This window comes from Hyla sarda, chromosome 2 (genome assembly GCF_029499605.1).
Source record: "Hyla sarda isolate aHylSar1 chromosome 2, aHylSar1.hap1, whole genome shotgun sequence".
Taxonomy (NCBI): domain Eukaryota; kingdom Metazoa; phylum Chordata; class Amphibia; order Anura; family Hylidae; genus Hyla; species Hyla sarda.
In genome coordinates, this window is record NC_079190.1 from 313,287,896 (window position 1) to 313,312,004 (window position 24,109).

The 24,109-nt window shown below is 42.7% G+C and overlaps 1 protein-coding gene across 1 annotated transcript in view; it reads left to right on the forward strand.

The window, feature by feature from the left end:
* Positions 1–24,109, forward strand: part of MPC2 (mitochondrial pyruvate carrier 2) — a 137,558-nt gene that overhangs the window by 25,770 nt on the left and 87,679 nt on the right. The window contains exon 2 of the mRNA XM_056557708.1: positions 11,483–11,523. Within this exon, the coding sequence (XP_056413683.1) occupies positions 11,483–11,523 (41 nt within the window). The remainder of the gene's footprint in view (positions 1–11,482; positions 11,524–24,109) is intronic.

Consider the following 24,109-nt stretch of genomic DNA (forward strand, 5'->3'; position numbering starts at 1 on the left):
TCATATTCACCTGTCCCCACCGCTCGGCTGCCCTGGATGTCGCCCTCCATCACTGTCGCCGCGTCCCCGGGTTGTCCCCGATGCTCCGGACGTCTCTGCTTCCCCGGGATCCACGCTCTCCGTCGCCGCCATCACGTCACTGCGCACGCCGCTCCTATTTGATGACGGGACGGCGTGCACGGCGACGTGATGACGACAAAAGAGAGTGCCGGCGAGGCAGGGGATCCCAAAGAGGACGCTCCGGAGCCCCGAGGACAGGTAAGAGACCATCACTGGAGCACACGGGACACCGTAAACGGCTATCCGGCGGCAGCTGAAGCAGCCTGCGCTGCCAGATAGCCGTTTATGCGATGGCCATTGCATTATCGTATGTCGGGGCCATCGTAGGTCGGGAGGTCACTGTAGTTTATTGGTTCCCCATATGCAACATTTCGGTTAGATGTTTAGCCTTTGTCATGCTTAATAAAGGCTAAACATCTAGCCGAAACATTGCGTAGGGGGAACCAATAAACTACAGCTCTTTTTACAAGAGACTGAGACTTCCATTACTGGTGCTGTGGCCTTGGATTTCTTTGTGTTTGGATACTGAAGTGGCCCTCTGGATGACCACAAGCACAGTGGAATGATCTGGTGCGGTCTTCTGCTTCTCTGTTCTACATTTGCCATCATTAGAATGCTAGTAATATTTGGTTGATTGGTTTATGTAACTTAGGAGGAGTTTACGTCATAAAAGCGCAGTACATTGGAATACTTACAGAAAGGTATTATGCTTATGGATCCTGGGGTGGGCAAATTTACTTCAAACATAATGTAGTCAGCTATGTTAAGGATATGACTATATTAAAGAGTATGACAAAGTATGTATGTCAGCATTACTTAATAAACTATGCAGTTCAACAAAGGATTTAATTGAGTTTTTAGGAAAAATTTTGACCTCCCTGGATTGCAGTATTTCCCAACCAGGTTGCCTCCAGCTGTTGCAAAAACTAAAAATCCTAGCATGCCTAGACATCCAAAGGCTGTCTGGGCATGCTGGGAATTGTAATTATGCAACAACTGGAGGCACCTTGATTGGGAAGCACTGGTTTAAGGATTCATAAAACTAGTAGCTCATACCCCAGTGCTTAGTAAAAACTATGCTTTATGCTGATCAGTTAATAAAATATATGCTAGCTATAGCCGTGTTCTGTATTTTGCTGCCACATGTGTTAGAGCTGATTTTATAGCAATGAAACCTATACTGAAATAAATCCACTGTGTTGCTTAATGGGGTATCCAGGTTTTATTAGCTTTTCACTATCGTGCCTGTAATGCCAAGTCATATCTTAAGTGCTTTACTTGCCTACATGTGTGTGGAGGAGGGGGGGGGGGGGGGATTGACCCCTTTTTTTTATGATTCCATGGTTCTCCTGTGCGATCCATCGGATGTGCCGCTGCCCCTGTGGTCAGCTGTTGTCTAGAGATCAACGGGTTCTGGGAAAAGTTTGACAACAGTCATCCACAGACCGAAGGAATGCTGAACCCAGAGGAAATCATAAAAAAAAAGAGGTCAATCCAGTTCACACATGTAAGGCAAGTAAAGCACTAAAGCCATAACTTGACATCACAGGCTCTATAGTGAAAAGTTAATAAAACCTTGATAACCTTTAATAAATGTAGTGTTTTTTTTAATGAAAAACTCTTAATCGTGCCACATAAGTTAGCTATCAATTCACATCTACAATTAGTTTATTTTACATTGGCGTCATCTGTGAACATTCTTTTACCTTTTAGGCATTTTTAGGCTTATAATATTCTGTGCAATTTTCAAGCAAATTTTTAAATCAGATTTTTTTTTTTTTTTTTTTTTTTTTGGGACCAGTTCAGTTCTGAAGTCAATTTGAAGGACCTATATGCTAAATCCTGCCATAAATCACCCCATTCAAAAAAACTTCACCCCCAATGTATTCAGAATGACTTTTACAAAGTTTAGGTGGTGCACAAGAATTAAAATAAAAGTGAACTTCAAAAATGTAAATTTGTTTTTTCATTTCAATCAATTTTTTCTGTAACATTTAGGAAATTACACTCTTCAAAGAATTCATCTCGGGGATGACTGGCATTAAGACCCCACAGGTGTTAGAGGAAAGTTTTTAGCATTAGGCCATAATAATGAAAATTTTACTTTTTATGCATAACTTTCGTTTTTGGCAATTATTTTTTTCTTTTTCATAAGGAACACTGGGATAATAGAAACCTAAGCTTCCTTTTCCAGTCTCTCCTAAAAATGCCATTACCCTAAATATAGATACATCAAATGATCCAAAGAATTAAAAAAAAATATCTTTTGTTTTATGCACCCATATGAAAAAATTTAACTTTTATTCAGACAATATATAATATATATGCAAGGGGTGTTAAAAAATAAAAAAAAAAGGGCACACCTTAAGCGCGCATGGCTTAAAAGAACATCCTGCACCCACTTCAGTTCTATGAAATGCACTCAGGAGCTGAGCCCACGTCATAGTGGGATGGTCCCAGCTGCTGTCCACAGCAGGGACCTGTGGCTAAGTCCAGACATCCACCGATTAGGGTGATGTCCGACATTAACTGGAGATCACAGGGGGCCCTATGGATAAGGGATATGTTTATTTGGACTAGACTACTCCTTTAACTCCTTAACCCCTTAAGGACTCAGCCCATTTGGGCCATAAGGACAATTTTATTTTTACGTTTTGGTTTTTTCCTCCTTGCCTTCAAAAAATCATAACTCTTATATTTTCATCCACAGACTAGTATGAGGGCTTGTTTTTTGCGTGACCAGTTGTCCGTTGTAATGCCATCACTCACTTTATCATAAAATGTATGACGCAACCCAAAAAAATACTATTTGTCTGGGGAAATTAAAAAGAAAACCGCAATTTTGGAAGGTTTCGTTTTCACGCCGTACAATTTACAGTAAAAATGACATGTGTTCTTTATTCTTTGGGTCAATACGATTAAAATGATACCCATGATAACATACTTTTCTATTACTGTTGTGCTTAAAAAAAAAATCGCAAACTGTTTAACCAAATTAGTATGTTTAAAATCCCCCTATTTTGAAGACCTATAACTTTTTAATTTTCCCATATAAACGGCGGTATGAAGGCTCATTTTTTGCGCCATGATCTGTACTTTTTATTGATACCATATTTGCTTATATAAAACTTTTAATACATTTTTTATTAATTTTTTGGGAATAAAATGTTATAAAAAAGCAGCTATTTTGGACTTTTATTTTTATTTTTTATTTTTTTTACATTCACGCCGTTCACCATACGGTATCATTAAAGGAGTACTCTGGTGCAGACTACTCCTGCTTCGTCCTGCCCGGGCTGAAAAAAAATGAAAATAAACAATCACTCACCTTCCTGGGTTCCCGCGGAGCGCCACTACAGTTGATCGGTCCTCCGGTCCATCTTCTTCATACTTCCATGTGAACGAAGCATCACATGGCGCTCAGCCTATTATGGGCCGAGGCAGAACATCGCGGCGCCATGTGACACTTCATTCACACGGAAGTATGAAGAAGATGGACCGGAGGACCGATTAGTTGTAGTGGCGCTCCGCGGGAACCCAGGAAGGTGAGTGATGGTTTATTTTCATTTTTTTGCATCCCGGGCAGGACAGAGCAGGAGTAGTCTGCACCAGAGTACTCCTTTAACATTTTATTTTAATAGTTGGGATATTTACACACGCGGCGATACCAAATATGTATATAAAATATTTTTTTAACACTTTTTGGGGGTAAAATAGGGAAAATGGGACAATTTACGTTTTTATTGGGTGAGGGGGGTTGGACGGTTGAGGGGACCTCCGGCTGCCATGCTGGATGATCGGAGCGCTGCGGGTGATCTGATCATCCATTTTAGTGTCCGCAATGCTGCAGATGCCGTGATCTGTATTGATCACGGCATCTGAGGGTTTAATGGGGGACATCCGCTATCAGCAGGCGGGACCTGCCGCGCATGACACGAGCATCGCTCCGATGCTCGCGGTTATCCATAGGACATAAATGTACATCCTGGTGCGTTAAGTACCATCTCACCAGGACATACATTTTATCATAAAATGTATGACTCATGGTTAAGGGGTTAAGGACCAAGTCCGTTTTGACCTTAACCCCTTAAGGACTCAGGGTTTTTCAGTTTTTGCACTTTCGTTTTTTCCTCCTTACCTTTTAAAAATCATAACCTTTTCAATTTTCCACCTAAAAATCCATATTATGGCTTATTTTTTGCGTCGCCAATTCTACTTTGCAGTGACATTAGTCATTTTACCCAAAAATGCACGGCGAAACGGAAAAAAAAATCATTGTGCGACAAAATCGAAAAAAAAAAATGCCATTTTGTAACTTTTGGGGGCTTCCATTTCTACGCAGTGCATATTTCGGTAAAAATTACACCTTATCATTATTCTGTAGGTCCATACGGTTAAAATGATACCTTACTTATATAGGTTTGATTTTGTCGCACTTCTGGAAAAAATCATAACTACATGCAGGAAAATTTATACGTTTAAAAATGTCATCTTCTGACCCCTATAACTTTTTTTATTTTTCCACGTACGGGGCGGTATGAGGACTCCTTTTTTGCGCCGTGATCTGAAGTTTTTATCGGTATGATTTTTGTTTTGATCCTACTTTTTGATCACTTTTTATTCATTTTTTAATGTTATAAAAAGTGACCAAAATACACTTTTTTGGACTTTGGAATTTTTTTGCGCGTACGCCATTGACCGTACGGCTTAATTAATGATATATTTTTATAGTTGGGACATTTACGCACGCGGCGATACCACATATGTTTATTTTTTATTTTTTTTACACTGTTTTATTTTTTTTATGGGAAAAGGGGGTGATTCAAACTTTTATTAGTGAAGGGGTTAAATGACCTTTATTAACACTTTTTTTTTACATTTTTTTTGCAGTGTTATAGGTCCCATAGGGACCTATAACACTGCACACACTGATCTCCTATGCTGATCACTGGCGTGTATTAACACGCCTGTCATCAGCACGCCTGTCATGCTCCTGCCTGGATCTCAGGCACGGAGCAGTCATTCGTCGATCGGACACCGGGGAGGCAGGTAAGGGCCCTCCCGGTGTCCGATCAGCTGTTCGGGACGCCGCGATTTCACCGCGGCGGTCCCGAACAGCCCGACTGAGCAGCCGGGTCACTTTCAGTTTCACTTTAGAAGCGGCGGTTAGCTTTGACCGCCGCTTCTAAAGGGTTAATACCGCACATCGCCGCAATCGGCGATGTGTGGTATTAGCCGCGTGTCCCGGCCGTTGATTAGCGCCGGGACCGGCGCGATCCCACTTCATATCGTTGGAGCCGGCGCAGGACGTAAATATACGTCCTGCGTCGTTAAGGACCAGGCCAATTTTCGTTTTTGTACTTTAGTTTTTTTTCCTCCAAAAATAACACTTTAAATTTTGCACCCACAGACCCATATAAGGGCTTGTTTTTTGTAATGACATTAATCATTTAATAACAAAATCTACTGCAAAACCCCCAAATATATATTTGTGCAGTGAATAAACAACCAAAAAATCGCCATTTTGTAACTATTGGGGGCTAACGTTTCTACACAGTGCAATTTTCAGTAAAAATAACACCATATCAGGCTTGGAGCAGCAGATCGCCGAGCAGACGACGAGGAGGCAGATGAGGACTCTCCCGTGGTCCAATCAGCTGATCGGGGCCCATAATTTCACGCAGATGTCCCGATCAGCTCCACTGAGCTAACCTGCAATGTTAAAGCGCAACTGTCATGAGTTTTAACCCCCCATAAACCAGCCCCAGCTTGACAAAGTTGTTAGAAAGAACAGTTAAATCATACCTTTTGCTGCTTTCTAGCAGCTGTAATGATGCAAAAATATGCTTTTAACGATAGTCAGCAACAGTCGGATAGGCGTGGCTATGCCTTCAGCCACCACGCCTATCCCATGTATGTCAGTGCTAGGGACACAGTGTGATTGGTCCACAGGTCCCAGCACTGAGAGCCCTTATTACTGTACTGTACTGTGGAAGAATAAACGGCGCCCGTTCATCTATTCACTCCGGTGATGGGGGCAGGCAGCACTTACAGCAAGCACTAGCTCTCTTTCAGCTAGTACTATAGCCCAATGTGCGGCGTAATGCTGTAGCGGAATAGATCATTCCGCTACAGCATTACGCCGCGTCAGTCATTTCGAGTGCATGCGCTCTTCCTCAGTGATGGCAATGTATGTCCAGGAGAGGTTTAAATACCTAGATGTAGGGCGGGGTATCAACAAGTGATGCCTCCCACCTCACCGGAGATACAACAGACTGGGGACCTACCTTCTCTTCCCGAACCCACTTACAGTCACGGCCGTAAATGTTGACACCCCTGAAATTTTTTAAGAAAATGAAGTATTTCTCACAGAGAAAGTATTTCTCACATGTTTTGCTATACACATGTTTATTCCCTTTCTGTGTATTGGAACTGTGGCAGTGTGGCAAGGAAAGGGTGTATTTCCTTGGCTCACCCTGCAGAAGCTCTCACCTGCTTCTTAAGTAAGGAGGCAGGAAGGAAGGGAAGTGTATATGAGATGGAGACTCAGTCTAATCTAGGCTCTTCCTAGGAGACAGCATGTGGGCTATAGGGGAGAGACAGAGCCTGCTGAGGAGTACACAGCCCGAGCTATGAGGGGCTCAAAGAGAGTGACATTGTGAGTAGAAGGTTGCAGGGGACATATGTTTAACCGGCTGAGGGAAGCTCAGCGGTTGTTAGTCAGGACAAGCTGATCTGTTTAGTCAGTGACCAGACGGTCTAGGATTTTGTTTTATTCCTGCTTTTTGTTTATTTCTTTCCCTGCAACCTGTCTAATAAAACTGGCAAGGTGCCAGATTTGCATTATAAGCGTTTGTTTGCTGGTTTATTGAGAAGAAACGCATCCTGTAGCGTGGTCCAGGACGATCCCAGAGCTAATCCCCAAGACGGATCGTCACAGAACTAAACAAAAAATGGGAGGAAAAAAAGCAAATTGGACATAATGTCAGACCAAACTTAAAAATTGGGCTGGACAAAATTATTGGCACCCATAACTTAATATTTGGTTGCACACCCTTTGGAAAAAATAACTGAAATCAGTAAGCTTAATCAATAAGCTTCTTACACCTCTCAGCCGGAATGTTGGACCACGCTTCCTTTGCAAACTGCTCCAGGTGTCTCTTATTGGAAAGGTGCCTCTCCCCAACAGCAATTTTAAGATATCTCCACAGGGGTTCAATGGGATTTAGATCTGGACTCATTGCTGGCCACTTCAGAACTCTGAAGCGCTTAGTTGTTGTTCTGGGTGCTTTTTGATGTATGTTTGGGGTCATTGTCCTGCTGGATGATATTCTTCCACAATTGTGGTTCTCAAGTCCTCAGACAGTTCTCTTCTCCTATTTCTATTGTCCATGCTTAGTGTGGCACACACAGACACACAATGCAAAGACTAAGTGAACCTCTCTCCTTTTTATCTGCTTTCAGGTGTGATTTTTAGATTGCACACACCTGTTACTTGCCCCAGGTTAGTTTAATGGAGCATCACATGCTTGAAACAATCTTATTTTTCCTCAATTTTGAAAGGGTGCCAATAATTTTGTCCTGCCCATGTTTGGAATTTGGTGAGACATTAGCCCAGATTTATCAAACTGTGTGAGAGGAAAACTGGAGGGATTTTTCCACAGTAACCAATCACAGCTCAGCTTTCACTTTACCAGAGCTTGTTAGCTGAGCTGTGATTGGTAGCTGTGGAAAAATCCCTCCACTTTTTCTCTCACACAGTTTGATAAATCTGGGCCATTATGTCCAATTTGCTTTTTTCCTCCCTTTTTGGCTTTGTTCCAATACGCACAAAGGGAATAAATATGTGTATAGCAAACATGTGTTACTGCAGTCCTTTTCTGTGAGAAATACTTCTAGAAAAATTTCAGGGGTGCCAACATTTATGGGCATGACTTTATGCATGTATGCATAATAGATGTGTGTGATGTATGCTCTGAGTCATCATTCTGGGTACATAGTTGGCATATTAGTAGTAAAATTGGAATTTTAATTTTTCAAAAACTACACTTTCATTCCTGGAACATACATTTATGAAATGCCTTCTTCAGGGGTTGTTCTTTCTGTAATGGGGTCACATGTGGGTGTTTCCTTTTTTATTTTCCTCTGAATGTATGTAACCGTCAGCTACTGATATGTCATAGGCCTTAACTGCAAACAGAGCTCTGTTGTGCGCCTGCACAGCTTGTAACATTCACATAAGGGGTATTTCCACACTTGGAAGAAATTGGGTTACAAATTTTGGAGGGCTTTTTCTCCTATTACCCCTTGTGAAAATGAAAAATTTGGTGTAACACCAGCATTTTTGTGCAAAAAATGGGGGGGGGGGAGGGTACCATGGGAGCTTTGTTAACTCACGTGGCCCCCGACTTCAATTCCAGCCAAATTCTCTCTCCAAAAGCCCATAGGTGCTCCTTTTGAGCTCTCTTGTGCGCCTGCAGAAAACTTTACGTCCAAATGTGGGGTATTTCTTTTCTCCCATTATTCTTGTGAAAATAAAAAATTTTAGGCAACACCAGCAATTTAGTGTCAAAAATCTAATTTTTTATTTTCAAGTCCAACTTTAGCGAAAGTTCATCCAACACCTGTGAGATGTTAAAGGGGTATTCCAGGCAAAACCTTTTTTTATATATATCAACTGGCTCCGGAAAGTTAAACAGATTTGTAAATTATTAAATCTTATTATTAATATTTAAATATCTTAATCCTTCCAATAGTTATTAGCTTCTGAAATTTTCTGTCTAACTGCTCAATGATGATGTCACGTCCCGGGAGCTGTGCATGATGGGAGAATATCCCCATAGGAACTGCACAGCTCCCAGGATGTGACATCATCATTGAGCAGTTAGACAGAAAACAACAACTCAACTTCAGAAGCTAATAACTATTGGAAGGATTAAGATTTTTTAATAGAAGTAATTTACAAATCTGTTAAACTTTCCAGAGCCAGTTGATATATAAAAAAAAGTTTTGGCCTGGAATACCCCTTTAAGGCTTACTATACCCCTTGTTACGTTCCCTGATGGGTATAGTTTCCCAAATAGTGTGTTTTTTTGTTTTTTGTTGCTGTTCTGACACCATGGGCATAGGCTTCCTAAATGCAACAAGACCCTCAAAGACCATTTCAGCAAAATTCTCTCTCCAAAAGCTAAATCTCTTCTGAGCCCTGTAATGTGCCCCAGAGCACTTTATGTCCTCATCTGAGGTATTTCCTTATTCAGTAGAAATTGGGTTACACATTTTGTGGGGCTTTTGTTCCTTCTTACCCCTTGTAAAAATGGAAAAAAATTAAAAATAAATAATACATAAATGGGGCTCCATAAACATGTTAGTGTAAAAAAAAAATTAAATTTAGAGTTTTCTTCTCCCCTTTGCTGCTATTCCTGTGAAACACCTAAAGGGTTAACAATGACTTTAAATATAATTTTGAATACTTTGAGGGGTGCAGTTTTCATTATGGGGTCATTTATTGGGGATTTCTAACATATAGGCCCTCAAATTCACTCAAATATTCATTAAAATTTGGAAAATTGCTTCTATACTTTGAAGCCCTCTAATGCCTTGAAAAAGTAAAAACATGTCAACTTTATGATGCATGTCCAATTTTGGCATGTCCAATTTTCTTACAAGCAGATAATTTTGCATTTTTTGAAATTCTGAAACTTTCTTATTTTTCATGACATTTTGGATTTTGTTTTTTACGAAGAAATGATTCAAGTAAACAAAAATTTACCACTAACAAAGTAGAATATGTCACAAAAAACATTCTCAGAATCAGTATGATAGGTAAAAGCATCCCAAAGTTATTAATGCATAAGGTGATACAGGTCAGATTTGCAAACAATATTTAAAAAAAATGGAAGAGCGCTCCATAGCGTAAAACCGCCAATGTGTAGACCAGCAATGTGATTGGGAACTCTAACCATAGGCGGTTGTGTGAGCTCACACACAACAATGGTCAGCGTGAGTGAGTATAAAGCCCGGTCTGCACCCTCCACAACCATACGAAAAATAGCAGATGAAGACTTCTAAGGAGCAATGAGTTTCAGCGGCGCTGGCCAGGGATGGACACGCCAGGTGAATAGAAAGGATTTAATAGAACAGGAATGCAACACAAAAAATGGCCTGGTTCTTAGGGTCAAAATGAGCTTGGTCCTTAAGGTGTTAAAGTGAACTTGCTGACAGTGTGTGATTTAATTCATTTAATATCTATTATATTTATGTGTGTCTGAGTAATATGTTTTTAGAAAATAAACTTTGGTGCCTGTGCTGTATGTTAACAAAGTACCTGGATTCGTTGGGATGTCACAAAGCAGCTCTGAGATATCTCTCTGTATTCTTCTCTCCATTTGCTGCATGAATACCTCCTGACAATTTAAGGCAAATATTGTGCAGAATGTAGCGGTATACGCTGCCACGTCTAATCCTGGATAAACGCCTTTTAAAAGCTTGACATATACATAGTTACATAGGTCATAAGGTAAAAAAAAAAAAAAAAGACAAGTTCAACTTATAAGCTTATTTTGTCCCTACTGTGTTGATCCAGAGAAAGGAAAAAAAACCTTATGAGGCCGATACCAATTACCCTATACCAAGGGAAAAATGTCTTCCTGACTCGAAATATCAGAATAAATCCCTGGATCAACATTCTGTCCCTATAAATCTAGTATCCATACTCTGCAATGTTATTACACTCCAGAAATTTGTCCAGCGCTCTTTTGAACTTTTGTATTCACCATGACCACTTATTCTGGCAGAGAGTTCCATAGTCTCACTTATCTTACAGTAAAGCCCCCTCCTCCATCTCTTCTGGTGTACGAGACTTTCTTTCCTTTAGATGTAGAGGATGATCCCTTTGTTCTATGAATAAATACATCATCCCTGGCTGCGGTCATCTTCCTCTCAGAAATCGTGATGTCAGTGCCCGGGACGTCACTCTGCCGTTCAGCCAATTAGTGGCCGAGATGGGACATCGCGGTGGCCAGTGTTTGGAAGAGTGTTTGCGGTGGCCAGTGTTTGGAGGCACTGCTGGAACACTAAAGGTAAGTACAAAAACAAAAAACCTCCCATTGGATAACCCCTTAAATAAATATATTAAAAAGAATAGGACCCAAAACTGAACCCTGAGTACCAGGACCAATCCCTCATAAACCCATGCTGATATGGAATTATACATTTATTTTCATTGAGGTACTTCAATATCGCATCTTTTATGAATGTTAGGTTTACATAGATTCAAAATGGTACTATTTGTCTGTACTGCAAACTTAATTGAACAAAATATATACACTGTACATGATCATAGGGAGCTGTCTATGAGCATTAGTGTGGATGTAAACTCAGGCTGTTATGTCTTACAATACTTGTCTCTTTCTTGTTTTAGGACCCAAGACTGTCTTTTTCTGGGCTCCAATAATGAAATGGGTAATTGTTTTCAAACTTTCTCCTTGTTGTCGAAGTTGTATAAATTGTATAAAGTTGCTGCTATGTTTTGCAAATATAATGTAATTACACCATGACAAATATAATAAAATGAAATCGTTAGATCAAATGGATAGTTTAACCCCTTAAGGACGAAGCCTATTTTGATCTTAAAACACAGCCTTTATTGGAAATCTTACCACTGTCACTTTAAAGGGGTACTCCGGCACTTAGACATCTTTTCCCCTATCCAAAGGATAGGGGATATGATGCCTGATCGCCGTTGGGGACCCCCGTGATCTTGCACGCAGCACCCCAGTTAAAATCAGTCCCCGGAACATGTTCGCTCTGGGTCTGATTACCGGCGGCCACGAGGCAGGTGGCGTGTGAAGTCACGCTTCAGCCCCCATGTGACATCACGCTCCGCCCCTCAATGCAAGCCTATGGAAGGAGCGTGATGTCACACGGGGGCGAAGGCCTGACATCACACGCCGCCTGCCCCGTGGTGGCCGGTAATCAGACCCGGAGTGAACATGCTCCGGGGACTGATTTTAACTAGGGTGCTGCGTGCAAGATCACAGGGATCCCCAGCGATGAGACCCCCGCGATCAGGCATCTTATCCCCTATCCTTTGGATATGGGATAAGATGTCTAAGCGCCAGAGTACCCCTTTAAGCATTAATAGCTCTGGGATGCTTTTACTTATCATACTGATTCTGAGAGTGTTTTTTTTCGTGACATATTCTACTTTATGTTAGTGGTAAATTTTCTTGCATCATTTCTTTGTGAAAAATTCCAAAATGTAATGAAAGTTTTTGGTAAATTTTGCATTTTTCTGATTTTGAAACTCTCAGCTTGAAAGGAAAATGGACATACCAAATAAATGATATGTTGATTCACATATACAATATGTCTACTTTATGTTTGCATCATAAAGTTGACATGTTTTTATTTTTTGAAGACATTAGAGGGCTTCAAAGTTTAGCAGCAATTTTCCAATTTTTCATGAAAATTTCAAAATCGTTATTTTTTGGAGACCAGTTTGAAGTGGATTTGAGGGGCCTTCATATTAGAATTACCCCATAAATTACCCTTTTTATAAAAACTGCAGCCTCAACGTATTCAAAAGGCCATTTAGAAAGTTTAGGAATAGCAGCAACGTGGAGAAGAAAAATCCAAATTTCCATTTTTTTTACACTAGTATGTTCTTGTAGCCCCACTTTTTTAAATTTTAAAAGGGATAAAAGGAGAAAAAGTCACACAAAATTTGTAACCCAATCTCTCTATAGTAAGGAAATACCTCATATGTGGGTGTAAAGTGCTCTGTGGGAGCACTAGAGGGCTCAGACGGGAAGGAACGACATTGGGCTTTTGGAGAGAGAATTTTACTGAAAAGGTTTTTTGGGGGGGGGGGGGGGGGCATGTTGCATTTAGGAAGCCCCCATGGTGCCAGAATGGCAAAAAAAAACTACATGGCACAACATTTGGGAAACAACCCTCAAGGAACGTAACAAGGGGTACAGTGAGCTTAACACCCCTCAGGTGTTTGATGACTTTTCGTTAAAGTTGGACGTGAAAATGAAAAAATTTATGTTTTTTTCACTTAAATGCTAATGTTATTTCAAATGTTTCATTTTCACAAGTGGTAATAGGAGGAAAAAAAAAAATAATTTGTAACCCAGTTTCTCTCGAGTATGGAAATTTCTCTGTGAGCGCACAGAGGGCTCCGAAGAGAAGGATCACCATTGGACTTTTGGAGAGAGAATTTTGCTGAAAAGCTTTTTGGGGGGCATGTTGCATTTAGGAAGCCCCCATGGTGCCAGAACAGCAAAAAAAAAAAAAAAACACATGGCACACCATTTTGGAAAATAGACACCTCAAGGAACATAACAAGGGGTACAGTGAGCCTTAACACCCAGGGATGTGAAATTCCTATCGCCCGATGCCCAGGACATGCAGTTCCAGGTGCCGGGCAGGTGAATTTTCCCGGCCCTTAGCCCTGCTTCGGGCAAGCAGGGCCGGACCTGACAAGCTCTGCGGCGCTTTGCAGTCTGTATGGAGCTGGCTCCCGACTCCTGCCCGCTCCATACTCTGCAGCCCCCGGCTGTGGAAACTTGCGTCCTCCGAAGCAGAGCAGGGGGAGATGAGAAGCTGTCTCTCCCCTGCTCTGCCTTCTTTCTGCCATGCAGACGTGCGAGGGGGAGATGGGGCGGCGTGACTTCTTGCGCCCTGTGCAGACCTGCGTCCTCTGCCTTCGCTCCCCCCAGCTCTAGCTTCGGAGAGCTGAGGGGAAAAGCGGTTGCACGTCTGCACTGGGCTCAAGTTTCACACTGCCGCTAATAACTAGCATGCGGCGCTCAGCAGTCTGTATGGAGTAGGCTCCGGATTCCTGCCCGCTCCATACTCTAAGCAAAAGAAGAAATGATCCAGCGTAGTATAAATCCAACTTTATTCACGGCACGAGTAAAATCAGTACAACAACCCAGGCATATCAGACGCGTTTCGGGCGCATGCGCACCCTTCGTCAGTGACGAAGTGACTTCATCACTGACGAGTGCACCTGGCTGAGTGTGGATCCTTGCGGAGTTCCAGAATGATGTGAGCTGGACTGTGATACTACATCCATTGCCCGCTCCATACTCTGCAGCCCCCGGCTGTTCTCAGTAGCCGGGGGCTGCCGTTAATAGCCAGCATGCGGCGATCGCCACGGCTGGCTATTAACCCTTTAAATTGCCGCTGTCAAAGCTGACTGCGGCGTCTAAAGGGACATGTGAATGTTCCCTAGTGGGGTGGATCGCCCCCCAGCAGCGTGATCGCGAGGGGGGCGATTCACTATGGAGGTTGCCGGAGGGCATACCTCTGTTCCTTGCTGTCCCGTGGCTCTGTCATTGATAGATCCTGGCTGGGTTAGGCTCTATCAATGGATCACAGAGCACACAGATCAATTGAGTTCAATAGAACTCTATTCCTCTGTATGAGGAATCTAATGATTCCTCCTATAAGTCTAATAAAGTGTAAAAAATAAAATAAAAATAAAAGTTTCAATAAAAGTTTAAAAAAACACTCATTTACCCCTCCCATGTTAAAAGTTCAAATCAACCCCCTTTTCCTATATATAAACATGCAAACATAATAAAAATAAACCTATTTGGTATCGCTTTGTGCGTAATTGTACGACCTATTAAAATATAACCTTATGTATCCCATACGTTAAATGTAAAAAAAAAATACCAAACCACAGAATTGCAATTTTTATAATATCCCAGAAAAAAAAGGTAAAAAGTGATTAAAAAGTCAGATCAATACCAAAATGGTACCGATAAAAAAAACTGATTATGGTGCAAAAAATTAGCCCTCATACAGCCTGGTATGTGGCAAAAAAAATAAAGCTACAGGGGTCAAAAATGGCAATTAAAAAAATTCATAAAAGTTCATAATTTTTTTTAACATTTTTAACTCATGACGTAAACTATAGAAATCTGGTATTGCTGTAATCGAGCCGGCCTAAAGTATGAAACTAACATGTTAGCTCAACCACAAGGTAAATGGCGTAAAAAAGAAAACTTTTTGGTTGACAGAATAGGTTATTGAAAAATTAAAAGGTATGCTTATAGTTGGTAGTTATGGCTATAATATATATATATGTATTATATTATATAAAATATATATGCTTATAGTAGGTAGTTATGGCTATAATATATATATGTATTATATTATATAAAATATATAAAGGCTATATATATATGGCAAGGAGGAAAAAATGAGAGCGTAAAAGCGAAAATTGGCCTGGGCAAGTGGATCTTCATGAGGGACAAGTAGATTTTGCTCCCTTTTAGTCCCGTGGACAAGTAGTTATTTTTATAAAATGTCCCCACCCCTGACACCCCACAGGTGTTAGATGAGTTTTTTCTAAAGTTGGACGTGAAAATGAAAAATTAAATTTTTTTCACTGAAATGCTACGGTTACCTAAAATTTTTCATTTTGACAAGGGTTAATAGGAAAAAAAGCCCCCCAAAACTTCTAGTCCAATTATTCCCAAGTAAGGCACTACCCCATATGTGGACATAAAGTGCTCTTCTGGTGCACTACATGGCATTGAATTTGGGGGCCATGTGCGTTTACAAAGCCCCCATAATGCCGGAACAACACTAGAAAATTCTAGTGTTGAGGGGTAATGGGAGAAATTAGGTTACAAATTTTGGAGGCCTTTTTCTTCTGAGTATGTGGACGTAAATTGCTCTGCGGGCGCACAACAGGTCTCCTAAGAGAAGAAGCAATGTTGGGCTTTTGGTGAAAGAATTTGGCTGTAATTGAAGTTGGGAGACCAAGTGCGTACTCAATGCCCATGTGGTGCCAGAACAGTGTGACCCAATTTTGGAAACTACACCCCTCAAGGGGTGCAGTGACCATTTACACCCCACTTGCATTTGACAGATCTTTGGAACAGTGGGCTGTGCATATGAACATTTAAAATTTTTCATTTCACAGACCACTGTTCTAAACCTCTTTCAGACACGTGTGGGGTGATAATGCTCACTGCCCCCTCTGTTAAATTCCTTGAGGGGTGTAGTTTCCCAAATGGGGGTGGTTTTTCTTTTGGGTTTATGTCTGAAATGCTGCAACTATTGGCCACCCCTGTGCAAATCACCAATTTATGCCTCAGGTGTTCTCTCACTCCTGAGCCATGTTATGCACCCACAGAGCACTTTACGCCCACATATTTCTGTACTCGGGAGAAAATATGTTACAAATTTTGGGGGTCTTTTTCTCCCTTTACCTCTTGTGAAAATTAAAAGTATGGGGCTACACCAACATGTTAGTGTAGAAAATTTTATTTTCTACACTAAAATACTACACTAAAATAGCAATTGTAAAGCAATTTCTCCCGAGTATAGAAATACCCCATATGTGGCCCTAAACTGTTGCCAGGCAAATGCAACAGGGCTCAGGAGTGAGAGAGCGCCATTAGTGATTTGCAAAGGGGCGGCTGAGTTGCAAAGTTTTACTTAAATGCGGTGTACCAAAACACTGCAGTTAGTAAATCATCCCCTATTGCAGTGTTGCCCAACCTGAGTACCTCCAGCTGTTGCAAAACTGTGACTCCCAGCATGTGTTGATCCAGAGGAAGGCAAAAAAAACCTTGAGACTGATGCCAATTTTCCCCATACTAGGGCGAAAAATTCCTTCCCGACTCCAAATATGTCAATTAGAATTAATCTCTGGATCAACGTTCTTGGGACTTTTTAGGGATTATTACAACTAGGGACTGGAATGTCCCTGTGTTGCCAAAGCGTCTGAAAAGCGCTGTACATAACCAGGGTCCCAAGCTCATGTACAACGTCGCCAACACTTTGGAAAAGTGCAAAAGCATTGTACAATGCCGCATAGCTCGTGTACAATGCGCAGTAAATGTGGGGAAAGCTAAAAATGGGGCAAGTTGTAAATTTAGTACTCCAAAGACGTATGGTACGCCTTGAAGCATTCTTTGATGCAGAGGCCTGGTTTTTCAGGACAGGTGTCACATTGGAAAATGGTGTCCTTTCTTAGGTGGGTTCACATCACGTTTTTCCCCATACGGGAGCGCAAACTGCAGAGGAGAGCTAAATACTTGCCGTCCCATATCCTGCTGTATGTGATCCCATATGTAATTCATTTCAATGAACCAGAGTGAACTGGTCGGCTCATTTTTCCCCGTATGCTGTTTTCTACCAGACCTAAAACTGTGGTTGACCACGACACCTTCTTTGGGACTGTCCCTTCTTTCCAGTGTGGGGGACCTCTCCTGGAAAATGTTGCCCCGGTACAATACAGGCGCCTTCAGTTCCAAAGGTACTTGGGCCCGCTCCTTCTTGGTCGACAACGATCAGGGCCTTGATCACTACCTCCTGGAACTGAAGGAATGTTCCCGTGTTGCCAGCGCTTCGAAATAGTACAAAAGCGTTGTACAATGTCGTCTGGACCATGTACACCGCTACTTTTTTGTACCATCTTCTGGTTTTGCGCATGGCTCTACATGGTTTGAGGCCTTGATCAGAGAGATCAACTCCTCCCATATACTGATTGTAGCCCAGAATACAATCAGGTTTGAGGACCGGTGTTGTGGTACCTTGTACAGTGACAGGGGTGCTGCCATTACCGTGAATGGTGGTCAGTATAAGGACATCCCTCTTGTCCTTATATCTGACCAGCAACATATTGTCACTAGTAAGGGCACTACTTTCACCCCTAGGGATTGGCGTTTTTATAGGATGTTTTGGAAGCCTCTCTGATTTTTCCGCACAGTGCCACAAGCAACAGTGGCCCTAGCGGAAAGGGACTTGAAGAGAGGGATGCTTGTATAAAGGTTATCCACGTACAGGTGGTAACCTTTATACAGCAGGGGGTACATCAGATCCCACACAATTTTCCCGCTAACACCCAGGATGGGGGGGGCATTCTGGGGGTTCAATGCAGAAATCCTTCCCTTCGTACACCCTCACAGAGCTTGTATACTTTCATGCAATACCTTGCCCTTTTACTGGGAATGTACTGGCAGAAATATAGCCTTCCTTTTAAACTAATAAGGGACTCTTCAATGGCAATATATTTTTGGGAGACATAGGCCTCTGCAAATTTAGTGGTAAAATTATCTATGACTGTGTGTATTTTGAACAGGTGGTCATAGGCGGGATCATCTTTAGGCGGACATGTTGCATTATCTGCATAATGCAAACATTTCTGGATAGCTTCAAAGCCATCCCTTTTCATGGCCATACGGTAAAGTGGGGTGTTGTAAAGGACATCTCTACTCCAATATTGCCGAATGCTTGGTTTTTTGACTATGCCCATATGCAGAACAAGGCCCCAAAATGTCCTCATCTCTGCTGAATTGATAGGGGTCTATTTCTCGGGCCTAGCCAGAAAACAGTCAGGGTTCTGGGTCAAAAATTGTTGGGCGTAGAGATTAGTTTGCGCCACCATCAAATTGACTTGTGGTTTCAATTTGGATTCCTGGTTGTCCTTGGATAAGGAACGCTAGTTTAGGGGGCCTCTACTTGCATTGCCCTGCGGCGCCGCCTTCTAATTGGCTCATCATCACTGAATGAGGGGGAAGACGAAAAAATAAGGAAAGAGGGGTCTTCATCTTCTACATCACTCGAGGATTCGGCGTGTGCCTCCTCCACCAAATATACCCTCTGAGACATGGGGGGTGGGGGTGGGAAGATGTAGGTGTTTGAAGGGTGTGTGTGTTTTGCTGAACTTCATTTCACAATGTAGTTTAGTGTTGTGCTTTTTTACAGTGATTGTAAAAAAAAAAAAAAAACACGCGGGTTGCTGATCAGTGAAGTGCTTCACTGATCAGCACCGTCAAGATGCCCAGAATAGAAATAAAGATCCAAAAGACGCAAAGCAAAAAAAAAAAAAACGCAAAAAAAAACTTACACCTACAAAAAAGCTGATCAGTAAAAGAAGATTACTGATCAGCAATCACAGTCCGGCCATGCAGCACCAAATAGTTGCTGGTGTTACGGATCACAGTCGTCCAAAAAAAAGATAAAGGAAAAAAAATTGGGGGGGGGGGGGAGGGGGAGTAAACTACACCCCAAAAAACTGGGGTGAGGCAGTAGCACCCTAAAGTACTGGGTGGGTCAGGCAGATGACCCAGACAGTACAGGGGGTGAAGCTCTCTCTTCCTCCTGCTACAACCTGTCCCTCCCCACTCACCAATGATCGCCGGCGCTCTACAAGTCCCAGCAGGCCCGCAGCAGGTCGAGGTCCCGTAGCTCCGCTCTGCTCACTGACCCGAACTGAAGTGAGTGGGCAGAGCAGAGGAATAGGAATTCATATTCCCCGCCGCTGCAGTGATTGGACGGTCTATCAGGACCATCCAATCACATCGATCCTCCTGAAGCTCAAGGGTGATTGGCATTGTCTCAGTCACCCTTATCTTCCGGGTCACAGGGTCTCCAGAGACCCGATTGGCCTGGAAGATCAGTGATTCACCGGTCAAAATTGACCTGCGAATCCGGGATGGCTGGCATTAGATAACAGCAGTGATCATGGAAGTCAGTGCCATAAAAGTACGCCGCTGTGCGTGAAGTGACACTTAGCAGCGTCATACATTTACGGCGCTTGTCGTTAAGGGGTTAAAACTAGTTTTTAGTTAAAACTGGTTTTTCATAGTGAAAACTCGTTTTGACTGAATGCAATTGTGAAAACTAGAATTAACTGCATTTTTACCAGTTAAAGGGGTTGTGCGCTGCCCTGCCTTTCGGAGCTCCGCACACAGCGTCCGGAAGTTCATTGCTCCGAACGCTGTGTGCGGGCTTCCGTGTTCGCGGCCACCGGGCGTGACGTCACGCCCGGCCCCCTCGTGATGTCACGCCCGCCCCCTCTACCAAAGTCTATGGGAAGGGGGCGCGACCGCTGTCACGCCCCCTTCCCATAGACTTTCGTTGAGGGGGCGGGCGTGATGTCACGAGGGAGCCGGGCGTGACGCCCGGTGGCCATGAACACGGAAGCCCGCACACAGCGTTCGGAGTAATGAACTTCCGGATGCTGCGTGCGGAGCTCCGAAAGGCAGGGCAGCGCACAACCCTTTTAAAAAAACAGTTTTTACTGAACCTCTTCGTACAAACTAGAATATTTACTAAACGCCTTTGTACAAACTAGAATATTTACTGAACACCTTCGTACTAACTAGAATTTACTACTAATCAAAATTGAATATCAGTTCAAACTGGTGTAACGTAGAGAAAACCAGTTTTAACGAAGAAAGTGAGGCACCTGATGATGCGAAGGTTTTAGATTACTCAAAAGGTATTCGCTGGTATGTATTGTTGAATTTGTTTTAATCCCTTCATGACCTTGATAGTTTTGGCCTTTATAACCCTGCCCAGTTGTTACATGCAGCAGTTTTTGCATTTCATATTATATACTTGCAAGAGAAATAGTCATGCTAAATAAATCTAGTTATTAGAGATGTTTCAATACCGAGTACAAGTACCGATACTTTTTTTTTTATGTACTAGCCGATACCGATACCAATTACCAATACTATTTTTAATAGTCATTTTACTTTTCTTTTCTTTTTTTTTTTTAATGAGAAATAGGGTGTGTTTTCAATCTTAATTAGGGTGGACCTTCCCTGGGAGGGCTGCACAGAAGGTCCTAGTGACCCTTCCAGGGGGCTCTGTAACTGTGCCACAGGCCTGGGTCCACTCTTCCTGGGTAAAGTGGTGTGGAAAGGGTAGGGTTGAAACCATGCAGTACCCTAAAGTCGCCACCAGATGGTGCCAGCACTCAGAATAGACCCACTTCCAGAGATGAGAACTAGGAAGCCCCTTTTGCCTGGGCCAGAGTGCACCCTTCCTGGGTACACTTGTCTGAAAGGTCCCGCTTAAGACCTCCAGAGGGACTTTTCTCAAAGGCCTGGTTCTCTGCAGGGGGACAAGGTGGACAATGTATCCTGGCCAGATAGAGAGCATGCAGTACCTCAAAGTCTCCACCGGGTGACGCCAGTGCTCCAAATGGTCCCACTTCCAGAGAGGGGAACTTGGTGTCCACAGTGCCTGGGCCAGTGCACCTTTCCCAGGTAGGCTTGTGAGGAAGGTCCATGGATAGACCTCTAGAGGGACTTGTAAAAATCCAAGAGGCCTGATTCTCTACAGGGGGACAAGGCGGCCCCAGTCCTGAGGAACAATCAGTGTATACGGCTTGGGTCCCTTGGGGGGGAAGCGGGATTGGGGAAGGAGGACGGGGCCCCCCCGCTCTCGGCGCAAATGTCAAACGGGGCGGGCTGCAATCAGTGAGCCTTAACCACGTCACACCACCGTGGCAGGAGGGACCTCCCTGTCCCTTGCAGGTGGGGAGGAAAGGGAGTGCAAGAGGCCCGCAGTGATGTTGGGACCCACCCGACCCGTTTTGAAACACGAAACCAGGAGTCTAACGTGCGTGCGAATTGGAAGGCTCGACGCGAAACCCTGTAGCTCAATGAAGGTGAGATCCCATTTCTGCTACCCAGGCGGTGGGCACACCACTGGCTCATCTCGCCCGCTTCATTCGGGAGGGGGAGCGTGAGCGATAGGACCCGAAAGATGGCGAACTATGCCTGGGCAGGGCGAAGCCAGAGGAAACTCTGGTGGAGGTCCGCAGTGGTCCTTGCATGCAAATCAGTTGTCCGACCTGGGTTTAGGGGCGAAAGACCATTTGGACAATCTAGTAGCTGGTTACCTCTGAAGTTTCCCTCAGGATAACTTGAGCAGTTTTATCCGGTAAAGCATTTGGCTATCTGGGAATGCTGGGAATTGTAGTGTTGCAACAGCTGGAGGCACCCTGCTTGTGAAACACTGATGTATGGACTTGCTTAGCAGCTGATATTTGGGCCACTTGTCTTTTAATTCGGGAAACAGGCCCCAAATGTTTTAATTTAGTGATGCCCCTGGCAGTCAGCATATTAAAGTCAGTCACATATCTTGTAAAGTCCTGCACTGCCTGTGGCTCCATAACATCCCACAGCCAATCAACTGTTTTCCCTCTGTTACACACTTTGCCACCGCAGAAAAGAAATAAAGAGAAAAAAAAAACAGTAGCAAAGTAGAAATATATAATGGTGTCTCTTGAAGCGAAGCTCCATAAAAGTTTATGAACTCCTGGTCTTGTGCTGCGATCCTCCGAGACTCCTAGCACTGATGCTGTAAATTCATGCGTGCTCCCCCAGGCAGAGTGACAGGTCGGGAGCGCACACAGCAGAGCGCTAGTCCCTTCTGCAGCTTTGTCCATCAGCCATCATTGTCTGTGACATGTGGACAAGCTGATGCTGGGACCCGTCAGTGTCCCAGGAGGTATGGGGACCCCTAGTGGCGTGATTTTCATAGACCGTTTTCTTTTAATAAAATGTGATATATTTTTTTTTTTTAAGTATATTAGAAAAACTATTGTTTTGCGAAGATGTACAACATATAAAAGTTTTTTTGTTGGTGCTAAGCGGAGGGGTATGTGGGTGGCCTGCACGAGCGCGCTTAGCGGAGGGGTACGCGGGTATGTGGCGGCGGCGTGGTTAACCCGCTCAAGCGTGCTTAGCGGAGGGGTACGGGGGTAGGCGGAGGCAGCATGGTCTGCCCACCACAAGGCAGGTGACAGCACTCAACCAATAAAATGAATTTTCCAGTGCCACGTGTATGCTAGATGAACTTTGACCTCTGTGGAAACAGTTTGAACTGAGTCATTTTTGTTAAAACTAGTTTTCTCTACTTTAACCCCTTAAGGACCGAGACCTTTTTCACCTTAAGGACCGGAGCGTTTTTTGCAATTCTGACCACTGTCACTTTAAACCTGAATAACTCTGGAATGCTTTTAGTTATCATTCTGATTCCGAGACTGTTTTTTCTTGACATATTCTACTTTAACTTAGTGGTAAAATTTTATGGTAACTTGCATCCTTTCTTGGTGAAAAATCACCAAATTTGATTAAAAAAATGAAAATTTTGCATTTTTCTTACTTTGAAGCTCTCTGCTTGTAAGGAAAATGGATATTCAAAATATTTTTTTTTTGGGTTCACATATACAATATGTCTACTTTATGTTTGCATCATAAAATTTATGAGTTTTTACTTTTGGAAGGCACCAGAGGGCTTCAAAGTTCAGCAGCAATTTTGAAATTTTTCACAAAATTTTCAAACTCGCTATTTTTCATGGACCAGTTCAGGTTTGAAGTGGATTTGAAGGGCCTTCATATTAGAAATGCCCCATAAAAGACCCCATTATGAAAACTACACCCCCCAAAGTATCCAAAATGACATTCAGTAAGTGTATTAACCCTTTAGGTGTTTCACAGGAATAGCAGCAAAGTGAAGGAGAAAATTCAAAATCTTCATTTTTTACACTCGCATGTTCTTGTAGACCCAATTTTTGAATTTTTGCAAGGGGTAAAAAGGAGAAAATTTTTACTTGTATTTGAAACCCAGTTTCTCTCGAGTAAGCACATACCTCATATGTCTATGTTAATTGTTCGGCGGGCCCAGTAGAGGGCTCAGAAGGGAAGGAGCGTCAAATGGTTTTTGGGGGGCATGTCACCTTTAGGAAGCCCCTATGGTGCCAGAACAGCAAAAAAACACACATGGCATACCATTTTGGAAACTAGACCCCTCAGGGAACGTAACAAGGGGTAAAGTGAACCTTAATACCCCACAGGTGTTTCACGACTTTTGCATATGTAAAAAAAATTATTATTTTTTTACCTAAAATGCTTGGTTTCCCAAAAATGTAACATTTTTAAAAAGTGTAATAGCAGAAAATACCCCCCAAAATTTGAAACCCTATTTCTCCCGATTCAGAAAACACCCCCTATGGGGGTGAAAATTGCTCTGCTGGCGCACTACAGGTCTCAGAAGAGAAGGAGTCACATTTGGCTTTTTGAAAGCAAATTTTGCTCTGGGGGCATGCCGCATTTAGGAAGCCCCTATGGTGCCAGAACAGCAAAAAAAAAACACATGGCATACCATTTTGGAAACTAGACCCCTCGGGGAATGTAACAAGGGGTAATGTGAACCTTAATACCCTACAGGTGTTTCACGACTTTTGCATATGTGAATTTATTTATTTTTTTTA